The sequence below is a fragment of the Etheostoma cragini genome, chromosome 8, assembly GCF_013103735.1.
Source record: "Etheostoma cragini isolate CJK2018 chromosome 8, CSU_Ecrag_1.0, whole genome shotgun sequence".
NCBI lineage: Eukaryota > Metazoa > Chordata > Actinopteri > Perciformes > Percidae > Etheostoma > Etheostoma cragini.
The window spans coordinates 14,568,904-14,583,138 of NC_048414.1; the positions used below are offsets into that span (position 1 = coordinate 14,568,904).

Below are 14,235 nucleotides of genomic sequence, written 5' to 3' on the forward strand. Positions count from 1 at the left end.
ATGAAGGAAACAATCCAATATTTGTACTTACAGTAGTGAAGTAAATACACTGGTACGTTACACCGCTGTCTTTAAAACATGCACTTCTTCTTATGCTAAATTATTTAACAGCTACAGAGACTCTATAATCTATTTGTAGCCATGTTGTCATTTTAATTTGTGTGCAGGGAGTGTAAAGATTGATTGTACTGTACAACAAGGAGGTTTCCTGCTAACAAATACTGGTCCAGTACACCTGAGACAGATTGACACAAGGAAAAAAATACAGCAACTAAACAATCTCCATAAATTATACCTTTGACATTCAAACTGTTTGATTTCAGCTGCCCCTTGAACATTTGTGTAGTACTTTTTTGTCATTCAGCATCACATTATTGTGTTCACTATAATCCTACTGTGTCATGTTAAAAAAAAAAGTTCAACTAACATTACAGACATAAGAAAGTTGCATCCTGATTTTGAATTTGTGAAAGCTATTGAGGTTTTAATGTTTAAAAACACGGCAGGTGATATTCTATATTTTTATTATCACAAATCCCATTAAAAGACCAAAAACAACACAGAATTGATCCTTTTAAGAAGTAGCTAAAGCCTGGTAAAGCATAAAGCTGTAGAACTGCATTAAAGTCTGTTAATGAATCTATCCGAAATATATCCTGCTGCTGTAGAAACTCATTAGTGTACCAATACACCTTGTGTATCAATCCGCAGCTGAAAATAGTCCTCAACAAATGCTCTATATACTCCAGCTGTTTCTAGATATGATTTGACCTTTTTAACCAGTTTATTAAAGCTGCAATAACTGATTTACCGGTGGCAGCAGAAGCAAGCTGTAAACACAACATTACCAAATCTATATTAAGGCTTCAATTATAGATTATTTCCATTTAATTCACTAACCCTAACCCTATGGACATATTGAAATTAAGTCCATTATTCACTCTCTTTTAACAGGTTTTTAGGCTCTGGCTGCTCATAATTCACAAGTTGGTCGCTACCTGGGTCTGTCTGCTGTTTTCGATACAGACTAATGCAAGTATAGAATATCACCAGCGTTATTGTGTTGTGTATGTGTGTGTGTGTTTGTGTGATGAATCTAGTGTGGCTTAAACTAAATGACAAATGTATAAAAATCACTGCAGGATAGTCAACCACAATTTCTAAGTCCAACACAGTGGCTGTTTTTGAAATCGACCACCCTTCTTCTTCTTCTTCTTCTTCATCTTCCTCACTCAACCTTCTTCTCCTTGACATCAGGTCCACGCAGAGCCGCCCGCACGCTGCTCCACACCTCTGTGTACAGCAGAGTGCCCAGAAAGACTACGGCCGTGCCCACCCAGTGCCACGTAGTGAAGGGGTTTTGGAAGTACATGATGGAGAAGATGAGGCTGAAGAACTTCCTCAGAGTCACCACCAGAGTGACGGTCAGCGACGTGCACTCTGTGGTCAGAATGAAAACGCCACGGATGCACACATATCTGAAAACAACTGGTTAAAGTCTGTAACAAGCGTGCAGGTATGTGGATTTTTCCACATAAGACAATAAATAACAGAAATGCTGTACACCCCACATGATAAACAAACAAACAATTTGTTATTTTCTATATAATAAAAAGTGGTTTTCAAACGTTTTGGCTTGTGACAAGGACTGTGACTGTTCTGTGTTATATTATAATACCGATGTGAACATGTTACCAGAGTTTTAGTAGCAATATCAAAACAAGTTTTAAGTACCTTATTATTATCAGTAGGTAATTTGTTGATTTTTGACAGGGGGATGGATTGTTTAGTTAAACCCTCACATACATTTATTTTTAGATAATATTATGGATCCAAGACAAAACTGACTCTAGACTTCGCTCTATATAACTATTCAATGTATTAGCGTTTAACGTTGCAATAACCATAGATGTAAAACAATAGATATGACATGTAATTCTGACTCGTTTTATATCTATGGTCTTAACACACGCATTGCGAGAACTTTAACTAATTAAACATAACAGTTTAAAATTAGCAAAGCGGATCAGAGAATTGTATTGATGCAGTGCTTTGTAGGCCGGCGTTGTGGTGCTGGAGCCTTCAGACACACAGATAAACATGTCTTTTTTTATCATCTTGTGACCTCTTGTGTATGTTGAGGTAACCAATATAAAAAGGTAACAACTATTGCAAAAGATAACTAAATGTTTTGGATACTGTGTGATGACGTTGATCACCAGGTATAGCCACATTATCGGCATTGTCAGTCCAACCACCGGAACAACTGTAGGAGCTGAGACAAAGAGAAGATGTTTATTTACATCTTGGAATAAAGATGCAAAATGTGCAAAAATGCTTTCCTGAATGAATGGACGGCACTTACTGCTGTGACTGAAGTAGACACAGTGGTTGTAGATGTTTGTGGAGAAAAGCAGGAAGCCTGGCAGAGGCAGGCAGTGCTACGAAGACACAAAAAAGATCAATAGCTGGTACAGAGATAGTTTATTTCTTAATGCTCAAATGAAGCTTGAATTTCCCAGGCAGCCTTTTGAATATTTTAGGGCATGTTGGAGAAAACTCACATTATAAAAGAGGGCTTCCTTGGAGTGTTTTCCATACTGCTTGTACAGTGTCTCCTGGAAAATGCCCATCCTCGCAGACATCAGAAGAGCGAAGGTCAACATGCCAATACCTGAATGAACCGAAATCAACTTCAACAACCAAACACGTCACTTTGGACTGTGGAAAGTTATGATGGAAGTTTTCCCGATTTTAGATGAACTACTTCACAGATTTATCAAAAAAAGAACGATTCACATTTGTTGCAGCCCTTTTCCAAATAAAATGTCAATTTAAAGTCTTTAGCACCCAAAACTCACCTATAAGCCAGTGCATTAAGGCATAAAAGCCTTGCTCTTCTGATCCCTCATTGCCTACATTCTGCAGAAACAAATACATAAATAAAACATAACAGGTCAAGATTGCGCATTCTGAGAGATTGAAGAAGGTGGTGTATAGACAAACAGACACTTAATAGGCAAATAAAAACATAATGCAACATGTTTTTCAGAGGACTCACCATTTGTCTCGCAGACATGATGGTACAGATGAAGATGCCAGCTGAAATTAAAGCTACAGATAGATATTTACTCGCTGAATACCTGCAGGGGGAGAAGAAAGTGAGGGACAAATAACGACAATGTAAATACAAATGTGCTATATTTACACTGCGGCCGAGGCTGCCGTTAAAGGTGCCACCTGCTCCTAAACACTCACACACATTCACACTCCGTTGCGCAGCATCGGGGGCAACTCAGGGTTCAGTGTCTTGCCCAAGGACACCTCAACATGGGACTGCAGGGCCAGGGATTGAACAACCAACTTTCCGATTGGCAGGCAACCGCTCTACCACTGAGCCACAGCCGGCCCAATCAAACCGCATATTGATGCTTTTAAACTTGCCAACATATATAAAAGCTTTAAAGTATTGTTGTTGTCAGAAAAAGCAGGTGTACCTTTTCTTCAGGATGATTATTCCTAGGATCATGTTAGCGATTAGTGATCCCTGCAATGAAACAAGACAGAGATCAGACTGAGGTAGAGGTAATGGACGAAGGTGAGGGGATGATAGGGGAAATTTAAAAAATATAGGTGAAAAGCAGACATGCAGTTCTTACTGATCTGAAGATCATGTGTAACGGCATTGCGATGTTGAAGTTGAGAGCGTAGTTGTTGATGACGCTGACTGTGAAGAACATGATCACCATGATCACATAGTTTCTGGGGAAAAAGGGACAGAACAGGTTTGTTTTAGGATCTGTTCTACATCTTGCAGCAGGAAATCTAAACCCCATTGATGTGTTTTTTTACCTTAAAGGGATTGCTGGTTTCTTCCTCCCAAAGTTTGTTTCAAAGATGAAACCTTCTAATGAGATGAAGACAAACTGAGCAAAGGTGACTATGTTGCCACATCCTGGAAACTGTCTGAACGACAAAACAACAAAAATATAGCCGCAAGAGGCGATTTGTGGGTTAAAAACTTTTTTCTCAACAGCAACATCAAAGTAATTTCACACATTGGTCAATAACTTGAAAAGTAATTGTGATATGGACATGATTTATACAAATTGTAATAGGCTTGAACCATTGATGATTCACTACAAATTTGGTGGAAATCAGAGCTAGGGTGTAGGAGGAGATCTCAAAAATGTGTGGTGGACATGGCCTTTTGAAAGTTAACATTTTGAAGCCTTAATTACAGCGCCATCATGTGGTCGATTAGGTTCCTATTTTTAAAAACGTTATAGATGGAATGATATTTAGCTGAATGATAAAGTTGCAAAACACGGACCACTATGAAACATGCTGAGCAATGTTTCTTTTTAATATTACATGGGATAATTTGAACAATTCAGTAAAAAATGTTGAAAGTTTTGTGTAGTTATTCTTGATATTGATTTGGTTATTTGGTTGTGTTTTCTTAAGATAAGCGTCTTTGCTTTTCTCTATTTTACATTTTTCTTTTGGGCCTTTGCTTTCATGATTGTATTATTGTTTTATATGGATATCTTTTCATCGGTCCCCAGAAAGATTAGCAACTGCTATGGCAGATCGGTGTTAGGATTCAATCAAATAAACAAATAACCAGTATCCTCATTTGCACTTTGAACTTCCTTTTCCTTCTTTCCCCCCTACCCTTTCGTCTTTTATTTAAGTATGGATTTTACATTACTATATACACATGCAGTCTATTCTATATTTATACTATGTACATAAACATCTTGGCCACAGAAACTACCTTGGGGATAAATTAAGTTCTCTCTGATCTCAGTTTAGATCAGCAGCAATGGCAAGCAGTTGCACTTCATTAATAACACAAGTTTTACACAAGTACATGAAAAAGCTAGGCTACTTAACGGCAGCTACACAACCTGTCGAGGATAAGTAGCTAACAGCTGTGAAAACTTTTACGCAGTAAAGTTGACAGAAGTTCACTAACTGTCTAAGTTTGTCACTGACCTCACAAGCAGCTCCAGAGACACAACATTGCTACAGCATCCGACAAAAACCAGAACAATTGCAAAACCAGTACCCATGTTGGTTCACTGGTGACAAAACCTCGGTGGAAAAATGTGTCACTTAATAAAGCAGATGTCTAATAGGTGCATTTTTGCAAATAAGCAGCGTTTCTGTTATCTAAATGAAGATATTCTGCTTCAACACAAAATCCTGCTTAAGTTGAACACGTCTGAATCTGAAATAGAAACTTCCGTATCGCGTTGGCTTATGGGAGTTGTAGTTCCTTTCTGACGTTACAGAACAAAAGGTACGCAGTGTTCTTAAAATGTTCTGTGAAATTACGAGTAAAAACATATGTTGCCACGGTAACATTAATGGGACAAAATATTAGTGAAATGTGTGAAAAATAACGAACAGAAAGCGTAAATGAATGAGTTGACAGCGCAATGACTGCGCAGTCGTCATCCACAGTGACATTCGAACGCGCATGCGCAGATAAGTAGAATATTTAAAAAGAAATTGAAGAGCTTTCACTCTGCTCAAATCTGGTACCAGAAACCAAACACACCACGAAAAGCTCTACGCAATTTGATCATATTATAATATATATATATATATATATATATATATATATATATATATATATATATATATATATATATATATATATATATATATATATATATATATATATATATGTATATATGTGTGTGTGTGTTTAAACCTCCCCCAAATAGATGGATGGATGGATGAATGATTTGGGATAACGATGTTATATTATTATTATTAGAGAATTTCAGAATTTCACATGCAACTTCCCCGGGTGTTGTCCTGCTGGCAATAGAACAATTAAGTTGGAGTGATAGTGAGATTATGCAATAAATGCTGGTCTGACAAGATTTTTTTAAACAGTTTTCTATTGGCTTGGTTTTAACCTATAATTTAATGGAAATAATCTGTTGTTAATCTGTCGTATTATACTATTTATTTTATATACTATTTAAACTACTGTTGGGTTGTTTATTCTATAGCAGTGGATTTTAAGCTGATGTGTTTTACAGAAACTGTAAATCTCACATCAAAATAGTGCAGAATCAGAATCAGGTTTATTGCCAAGTAGGTTTTCACCATAGATATATGGTTTTCACACAAAAGGAATGTGCCTGTTGTTCTGGTGCATAGATAGATAGATAGATAGATAGATAGGTATTTGTTGATCCCAAGAAAAATGGGAAATTACAGTGTTACAGCAGCACATGTTAAATCAGTCGCACAGCACAGAATGTAAATATAAATGATATACTAGGAAAAATATACATACACACAACATACATGAAATAAATAATAATAGGAACAAAATAAAAGAACAAATATTTGAATATACACAGGATGGGAAAACCATGCATGGCCATAAACATAGTAAAAAAAGACAAATAAAATACAAATTATAAACAATAATTGCCTGTACTGCAACAGCCAAGAAACACTAATAGAAAATGCAAGCTATGTACAATACAAATATTACAAATATTTAGAATAGATTTGTTTTTGTAATGAACGAGCTGTTGTACCACCAACTTCAACATAGACGATCTTTGGTGGAATGCGTCCGTGCGTCACTCCCGACGACGTGGCGTAAGGAACCGCTAGCTTCGCTTTCACCGCTGCTTCTGTTGTATCAGTTAGCCAGAAAACAGCAGGTTTGAGTCGGTACGAGCTTTGCATTGTTTGATAGATTCTCTTGCTGCCGCCAACATGATTTCACTCACGGATTCACAAAGTAAGACCGGTTAATGTTTTCTCGTTGTTCTTTGTATGGTTTCTGTGTTAAACTCCGTTTTAGCTCAATATAGAGGTTAGTAGCTCAAACACAATTGGCTGAGAGCATCGTGACGTCACGTAGCTAAACGTCACTGTGAAGCGTTTTACTAAATGACGAAAAAACTCGTATTTTGTTCAAATATTCCATTCTTAAAATTCACTCATGGTATCAACTAGTTCGTTTTATTTGATCTTTCAACACTTGATCTATTAACATAGTGGTGAATCTTAATTACCTGAATCACAAGTTCTGTATAAAATATACCAAGGTACAATATATATAAGGCATTTAATAGTAATGGCATATGGAAAAACAATTAAGTCTAGATTCTTCTTCCCTAAAGTCTTTTCATTCATTGACAATGATTAATTGATTCCACTGTTTATTGATCATGTTATAATTATCGTGTTGTTTCAGCACTAGTTTGCACCGAATTTAGGAGTTTGCAAAATGGATTAAGTCCTCTACCACAATGGATGTGATTTTATATTTCCATCCGCCATGAGATCATCAATCATTTCAGGAGTCCAGCAAATTAAATACCTTACAGATTAATGTTCTTTTTTTCAAGATGCAAAAATCATTGTAAATAATTCAAAATTGTCATTAAGCAGTCCTACTCAGTGATTTGCAACACAGACGGCGATGACCTGATACGACAGTATTGAAAAGTCTCTGGCTAGCCCACCCATATACTGAATATTAAAGTTATTGTGTGACCCCGATCTTATTTCATATAGGTTTGTTTTCCTCATTACGTCGAATGGAGAACCATACACTCCTCATTAATACACATTGTTACTACATTTATCATGCACGCTTTTTAAATTAATTTAACTGTGTTTAATTTGGTTGTGTAAGTAAATACAGTTTACCGGCTTATTTTTATCCCGTCTTCCTTTCTAATATGTTGCACCCTGTTATTGTCTGCAGCTGCTAGGTTTCTCCCTGGAAATGAAAGTTTATGACATGTCATGTCACCACATGTATCTGGTGTAAACACTCTTTTGTTTATTACAGAAATTGGGATGGGGTTGACCGGGTTCGGTGTGTTTTTCCTCTTTTTTGGGATGATGTTATTTTTTGATAAAGCTCTCCTCGCCATTGGAAATGTGAGTTGGTCAATAATACTATTACAGTCAAACATAAGACCTAACCAGTGTCACACCTCTGATTGTATTGTGTGTCTTTGCTTGTTGTGCAGATCCTATTTGTGTCAGGCCTGTCCTTCGTCATCGGCCTGGAGCGAACGTTCAGATTCTTCTTCCAGAGACACAAAGTAAAAGCCACCAGCTTCTTCCTGGGAGGAGTGTTGGTGGTTCTGATTGGCTGGCCGATCATTGGAGTCGTTCTGGAGATCTACGGTTTCTTCCTCTTATTCAGGTCAGCCCAATCAGAAAGAAAACAAATCTCTGTGTCATCATTGGCTAAATTAATGTGAATTCTTTTTTTGGTCTAACCTCTCTCTCTCTCTTTCTTTCTCTCTAACAGAGGATTCTTCCCGGTGGCGGTGGGCTTCATCAGACGAGTACCTGTAATTGGCTCTTTGCTCAGTTTACCAGGGATCAGTTCAGTAAGTATTATCACGATCATTGAATTACAAATTAAATCCCTTTACATGATTGCAGACTTGCATCAGACGGCCAATTCATCACACAGAATATTTGGTTACGTTGTCACTGTTATTATTTTTTATTTTATGTGTTAATTAAAAGCTGCAACAGCATCTTATAAGTGTAGAAAGTATATAGAGTCAGAGCCGGAAAAACTGTGAGATGAATTTATTTTTATTTATTTTAGATTTTTTATTATTACTAGTTGCTAGGTCTGTACAAGTGTTACCAAGGAGCAGCAGGAAAGAATGCGAGTTTCAAGGCTCTGCAAGTTGATTTCCATGATGTACTGACATTAACTAAAACCACTGTCGGGCAGGAACTAGGAAGTCTCTAATGGATTGTCAATGACTGCTGGTGAACTACGGTCAAACTGGGAACCACTCGTCAGATATGAATCAAGATTTTGTTGCTGCCTAATACTGCTATTGCTTATTTTTCTTCCAAATGTTTTCAGAAACCTATTTTAGTTACTTAAGAAATAGGCAACAGCAGTAAAAGCATCTTGAATGCCATTTGATCATCGTGCCCAGATTGACTGCAGTGCGTAAGAGACTCCTTGGCTCTCATTGGTTGTTTTCTTTATGCCTTTAGGAGCACCAAGAGGAGGCGAAGGAACATGATTATTTTAAAAGTTTTTTTTTTACAGATGATCTGTTTACTGTAGTACTGTCAGGATATACTGACAGTTTGAGCAAATATAATTTTAAAGTTAATAAAAGTTACCTTGCATCTGTAGCTGGTGTGTGTTGTTAGAAACCTTATTGTGTCTACAGGGACAACTCTATTTTACGTGGTTTGCACTTTTTGTGGCGTCAAATGAACTTTCTCTCAGATGTTTTCTGAGCTTTAAACTTTGCATTGAATGTTTTTGTCTGATTCAGTATAACAGGTTCTAAATAACTCTTGTTGTCTTTTTCTCTTCCAGCTGGTGGATAAAATTGGAGAAAGCAACAACATGGTATAACAGAGGACTGTTTTTGTATCTGAGGAGAACTTCAGTATGTATCATAGTTTCCAACAGTGACTGTATATCTTGGTCATGGCCACTCCAGAACTGGGAATCCAAACAACATGTATCCGTGGACGTTTGACTGACATACTGATGTTTTATATCTGACTGCCAAGAGATTTTTTTTTTAAAAGCTGGAAGCAGGTCTCCCATTTTGTATCATTCCTGTCTGATATTTATGGACTGATAACTTGGGACCACTGGATCAACTCAGCGGAGAGTCAGGAGCTCTTTGCAGCGTCTTCTCTTCCAGATTGTGTGCCTGAACAGTCACTGAGAGCTGTTTTTTTTGAGTCCCTGAATAAAGTGTTACTGGAATTTTGTACATTCAAAATAAATTATGTTGAGCTAAATGTTACTTGGGAAAAGAAACCTCAACTTTTGTGGAAAAAGTTCAAGATGCTTGTCATGGATATGTTTTACTGTAACTTTTGTAAGTGCATACTTAGAATAAAGTGTGTATTTTATAAATGTGTGTTATTTACTTTTTCCAGCAGAGATCAGTTTTATATAGCCAAACAGGATCATTAATCCTTTGATTTACATTCAATTATTTCTTTGATAATTTAAGTGTAGGTTTATCCCTCCTCTTATTTACTTAACATTTAGCACTTGTTAAAAAATACTATGGCAGTATTGAATAATTTTTTTTAAATTTATTTTTGCTTATGTATTTGTCTACATCACCTATGAAGTAACTTTTTAAACTGCATAACTAATAGTCATAATAATGATATATGATTACAAACGTACAAATACAGTTACAAACTGCTGTACAAAGCACTCACAGATGGGCTTAAAACTTCAATCCGTTTATAAATACCAACTAATGATGACATTTTGAGCTGGAAGGTTCATTCTTGACTTGAGGAGGGACTGAACACGTGTAAATATTAACATTAACGATGGCTCTGTGTCGTTCACTGTCCCAAGGAACATACAAGATGTGACATGTGAATTACTGAGTATTACATAGTCTGCTCATTTTCAGGTTCATACTTGTGTTTTGGGTTTCTACTACAACATGTTTTAATGCTTTAATGTTTAAATGTTATTTTTGTCATACTGTTTATCTGAATATAATGTACCTGTTTTTGCCCTCTGACTGAAATTCTCCGTTTTGTGTCTTTTTAAGCCCTTTCTGAAAAACCTGTCTGCTCTGATTGGTCAGCTGCTCCAGGGCTTCCGTATCTGTGCTCTCTGCACCTTCATTGCAGCTGAGGAATGACTGTAACAGGATTGTAGCAGAACTTTCTACCTATTTTTTACATAACAACCGCACAGAAGTCTGGACAAAAAGGCATGGAAATCTCACTTATTACAGTATGGGACCTTTAAGGGATGCTGGTAGGTTTTGTTGCCACTGGACCACGTCACGCTAGCGGTTTTACCTTTGTGATAAACTAACCAGCTGCAAAAACCTGCACTACCTTCATGTTTACAGTAGAAATATAAAAGTGGTATCAATTTTAACCCTCTAACTGCGGCAAGAAAGCAAATATTCTAATACATGAATGAAGTTCAACAGGAAAAAAACCCAAAACAAATCAGATTCACATTTGCTATTTAAAGCAAATACCTTCCTCCACTTGCACCAAAAGTGATGTAAAAAGACATGTTTTATTGTATGATAAGCAATACTGCGCACAGCTTTATTTTAGGAAAGCATCAACACTTTGACCGACTTGAACTGCATTTACACTCCTTCGCAGCCTCAGGTGTCTACACTCCCATGTACTCTACCCACACGCTGTCATCACATCAGCTCTCATTCATAAAATCTCACCGGTGTCATCATTACGCTCTGACCCCGTGAACAGATTAAAAGTTTATCATTCTCTCAAGTGTGTGTGATTAATGAGCATTGACAGTTTTAACAACACCTGTCACTCATCAATAGAAATATTACGTGAGACATAATTGAAGTACAAATTACCCTCATCAGTGATGCTGTATAATGAGGCGATTTACTTTGTTGTTTTTATAATGGACCAGCAGCAACAGAGGAAGCATAACTCACACATTTAACCTGCAAGAGTTAACAACATACAATTAACGGTAAGGTATATATTTTGTAATATTATTATTATTAGTTGTTGTTGTTGTATTTTGTAAAATATCTTAGAAGAACTAAATCTTAGAAGGGAAACATGAAAAATGGGTTTGAAATTAAGATTTGTAAAAGCAACATGTTACTTTAAGTGCCCGTATTTAGCATGTATAAGCATTTAAAAAAACTTTATTTCTTTTATTTAACAAACTGTAATGTAGTTATCAGCAGAAAAGTGTGTATTAATGTATTTATCAACAATTACAACTCCTGTGTATAAACAGACAAAGTAATAAAATAGACTTAGACACAACATAAAATATGTCTTCACAGGAGAAATTATGATTATTGACAAATACTGTACATTAATAATCACTTCAAATGTCTTTATAGCTGCCTTTAACTGCATTATATTGTCTCATAAACCATTTATTCAGTGGTCGTGGGGACGTAGAGATATTTCTCTTTTTACATTCTAAAATTATTAGTAGTACTATTAGTGTTGATCTTGATTAAACTAAATGTCATTACAGAGTTCAACAATGTCTCTAATGGTCATGTTGCTTGTAGTGACATTAGTTACTCAGTGTTGGAGTGCATCACCACAAGTAAGTGAAAGTTGATTTTTCTCTTACTTTCATTTAAGCTGAATTTAAACAAACACATTAAGACACATAATTAGAAGATCAAATATCATCTTTTACATAACATTTCAGCGCCGGAACTGGACTCCTCAGGCCATCTTATACCTAAAAGGAGCACGTAAGGATTTACTGAAGAAATTTAAAACTGAAGAATTCCATGCTTTTGAGCTGTCATGTCAAAAACACTGAAAACAGTGTTGAATGTTGATGTTTTTTTCAGAAGGACAGCGCGCAGTGTTGCAGCGCACAGGCAGAGAGGAAGTGGACACTTTACAAATAGGTGTGTAGTATGTGATGCCCTGCGGCGTATAAATAAAAAAAATAGTTATATAGTGGTGAAGTAGTATGTTTTTGGCTATTAAAAGCTTGTTCTCTAACTAATAGGTGACTCTTAATAAAGGGTTTCCAAGTTAAAACTGACAACTATTTATGGTTAATAAATTACTAATTAGATACAAGCTATTGTTGAGCACGTCTGGGTTTTAAGGATTTGTAAATGCTCTGTGGCTAGTGTTTTATCTGCAGACCATATGGACCATAATCCCTTTAAATATGATTGATTTATTTCTTGTCAATGTTTTATAATGTCACTGATCTATCAATGATCAGTAAATGGTTCATTAATCATTAATTACACTAACATATTAACACTTTATGAAGAATTCTTTGTTAGATGTCATGCAAGAACTGAATTCTTGCATGACATCAGTTTGATTCTAGGACTTTATCTCACACAATGTAATGTCATGTCCTATATCCTATTTAAATGTCTTTGCCCTGCGTCTCTGCAGTGACTCCCAACCAGAGCAATGATGGACCTGGACTGACTTTGTCTTCCATTCTTCTGGAGCTCCTACAGACAGCTGTGAAAGAAGGTAAACCCTCTGAAAGTTATCCCCAATCACCATCATTTGAGAAATTTTAAGAAGCATTTCCAAATATTTTTAAATCAATTTTTTTCCTCAGGCGGAGGCAATCCAGATAATTACGCAGAAAACCAAGAGATGAATTGGAACTATTTGTGAAGACAATTTTTGTTCCTATTGTCGCATATTCTTGGATTTATTATGTTTTCTTATACGTGTTACTTATCGCTGGTTGAGATAACTTGTAATCAAACATGCTAAATAAATAAGTTTCCCTTGCCTTGTCGGTGAGCTGTGAGTTCAACATGGACAGGTTTCCTTTTTCAGCTGCATAACTTGCTATCGCTTAAGAACAACAACAACAAAAAGTCTGTCACCTTGGGTTACCAATAAATTGTTCACACCACATAGTGATTCTCACCATGCTAAACACATCTCATTTATTGTCATTAATCATCACACTGTCAGAGAGGTGGCCCAATGAGTTTTATTGGAAATGGCAGCCTGAACCAGCCGTGACTCAGTCAAACAAAGGTCACCAGCTGAGTTTTACTCCTGACAGGAATCAGATTTAAAACTCATTTGTAAAAGTCTGCTGTAAAAGCAACAATTTCCTTTTGGGAGATCTTTAGGAAAAGAAATATTTAACACATCCTCATATCTAAACAACAGAATAGGTAGGTTTTTCAATGACTCCCAAAACAACATAAATGACCGTTCCACTTAACTTAATGGTCACCGTTTTAAACTTGTAAACTACTAAAATAAGGAGGTAACTGCATTATGGACTAAGGGCCATAAAAGTCGGTTAATTTTAAAAAGTGACTGTTGACTTTTGGCCTCACACGGGACACAAACCCTGGTCTCCTGAGTGAGATTCCTGTGTTTGTTTGACCTCATCCTGCCTCCTTAACAGGTATTGGTGCCAACAGAGGTCACCACCTAACAACAAACGTAAATATGGGTCATGATGAACTGCTTGCACAATAGACCTATATGGTCGTTTAATGTGTGAGGGTGGTCTGAAATGTCAAATAATTGTTGTAATGCCCTCACACCATACAACCATTGTTCCCCATTCCTATTAAACCAATCCCAGGATATCTAAAATGTATACCAATGTTTCTCCTACTCTTGATTGATGTCAGCGTTCCCCTGTATGCATGTTTTGGCTATGCCTATCCTTAAAATACAAAGATAAGGAGGGGAAAGAGATTTTTGATATAT

At 36.4% G+C, this 14,235-nt stretch overlaps 3 protein-coding genes across 3 annotated transcripts; 2 read left to right on the plus strand and 1 right to left on the minus strand.

The window, feature by feature from the left end:
• Positions 1–132: 132 nt before the first annotated feature.
• On the minus strand, positions 133–5,078 carry slc35b4 (solute carrier family 35 member B4). The gene is made up of 10 exons (XM_034879748.1): positions 5,002–5,078; positions 3,853–3,966; positions 3,660–3,762; positions 3,498–3,547; positions 3,062–3,143; positions 2,862–2,922; positions 2,565–2,674; positions 2,366–2,441; positions 2,200–2,275; positions 133–1,478 (listed from the first exon to the last, which is right to left on the minus strand). Exons 1-10 carry the CDS (start codon positions 5,076–5,078, stop codon positions 1,229–1,231), a joined length of 999 nt encoding a protein of 332 aa, XP_034735639.1. The 3' UTR covers positions 133–1,228.
• Positions 5,079–6,588: 1,510 nt separating this feature from the next.
• Positions 6,589–9,919, plus strand: golt1bb (golgi transport 1Bb). The gene is made up of 5 exons (XM_034879776.1): positions 6,589–6,781; positions 7,844–7,935; positions 8,028–8,206; positions 8,315–8,396; positions 9,365–9,919. The coding sequence occupies exons 1-5, from the start codon at positions 6,757–6,759 to the stop codon at positions 9,401–9,403; spliced, it is 417 nt and encodes a 138-aa protein (XP_034735667.1). The 5' UTR covers positions 6,589–6,756; the 3' UTR covers positions 9,404–9,919.
• A 1,563-nt stretch (positions 9,920–11,482) lies between these two features.
• On the plus strand, positions 11,483–13,288 carry LOC117949468 (spexin-like). Its single transcript, XM_034879779.1, has 6 exons — positions 11,483–11,506; positions 12,032–12,100; positions 12,212–12,260; positions 12,363–12,422; positions 12,934–13,017; positions 13,109–13,288. Exons 2-6 carry the CDS (start codon positions 12,041–12,043, stop codon positions 13,165–13,167), a joined length of 312 nt encoding a protein of 103 aa, XP_034735670.1. The 5' UTR covers positions 11,483–11,506; positions 12,032–12,040; the 3' UTR covers positions 13,168–13,288.
• Positions 13,289–14,235: the final 947 nt, after the last annotated feature.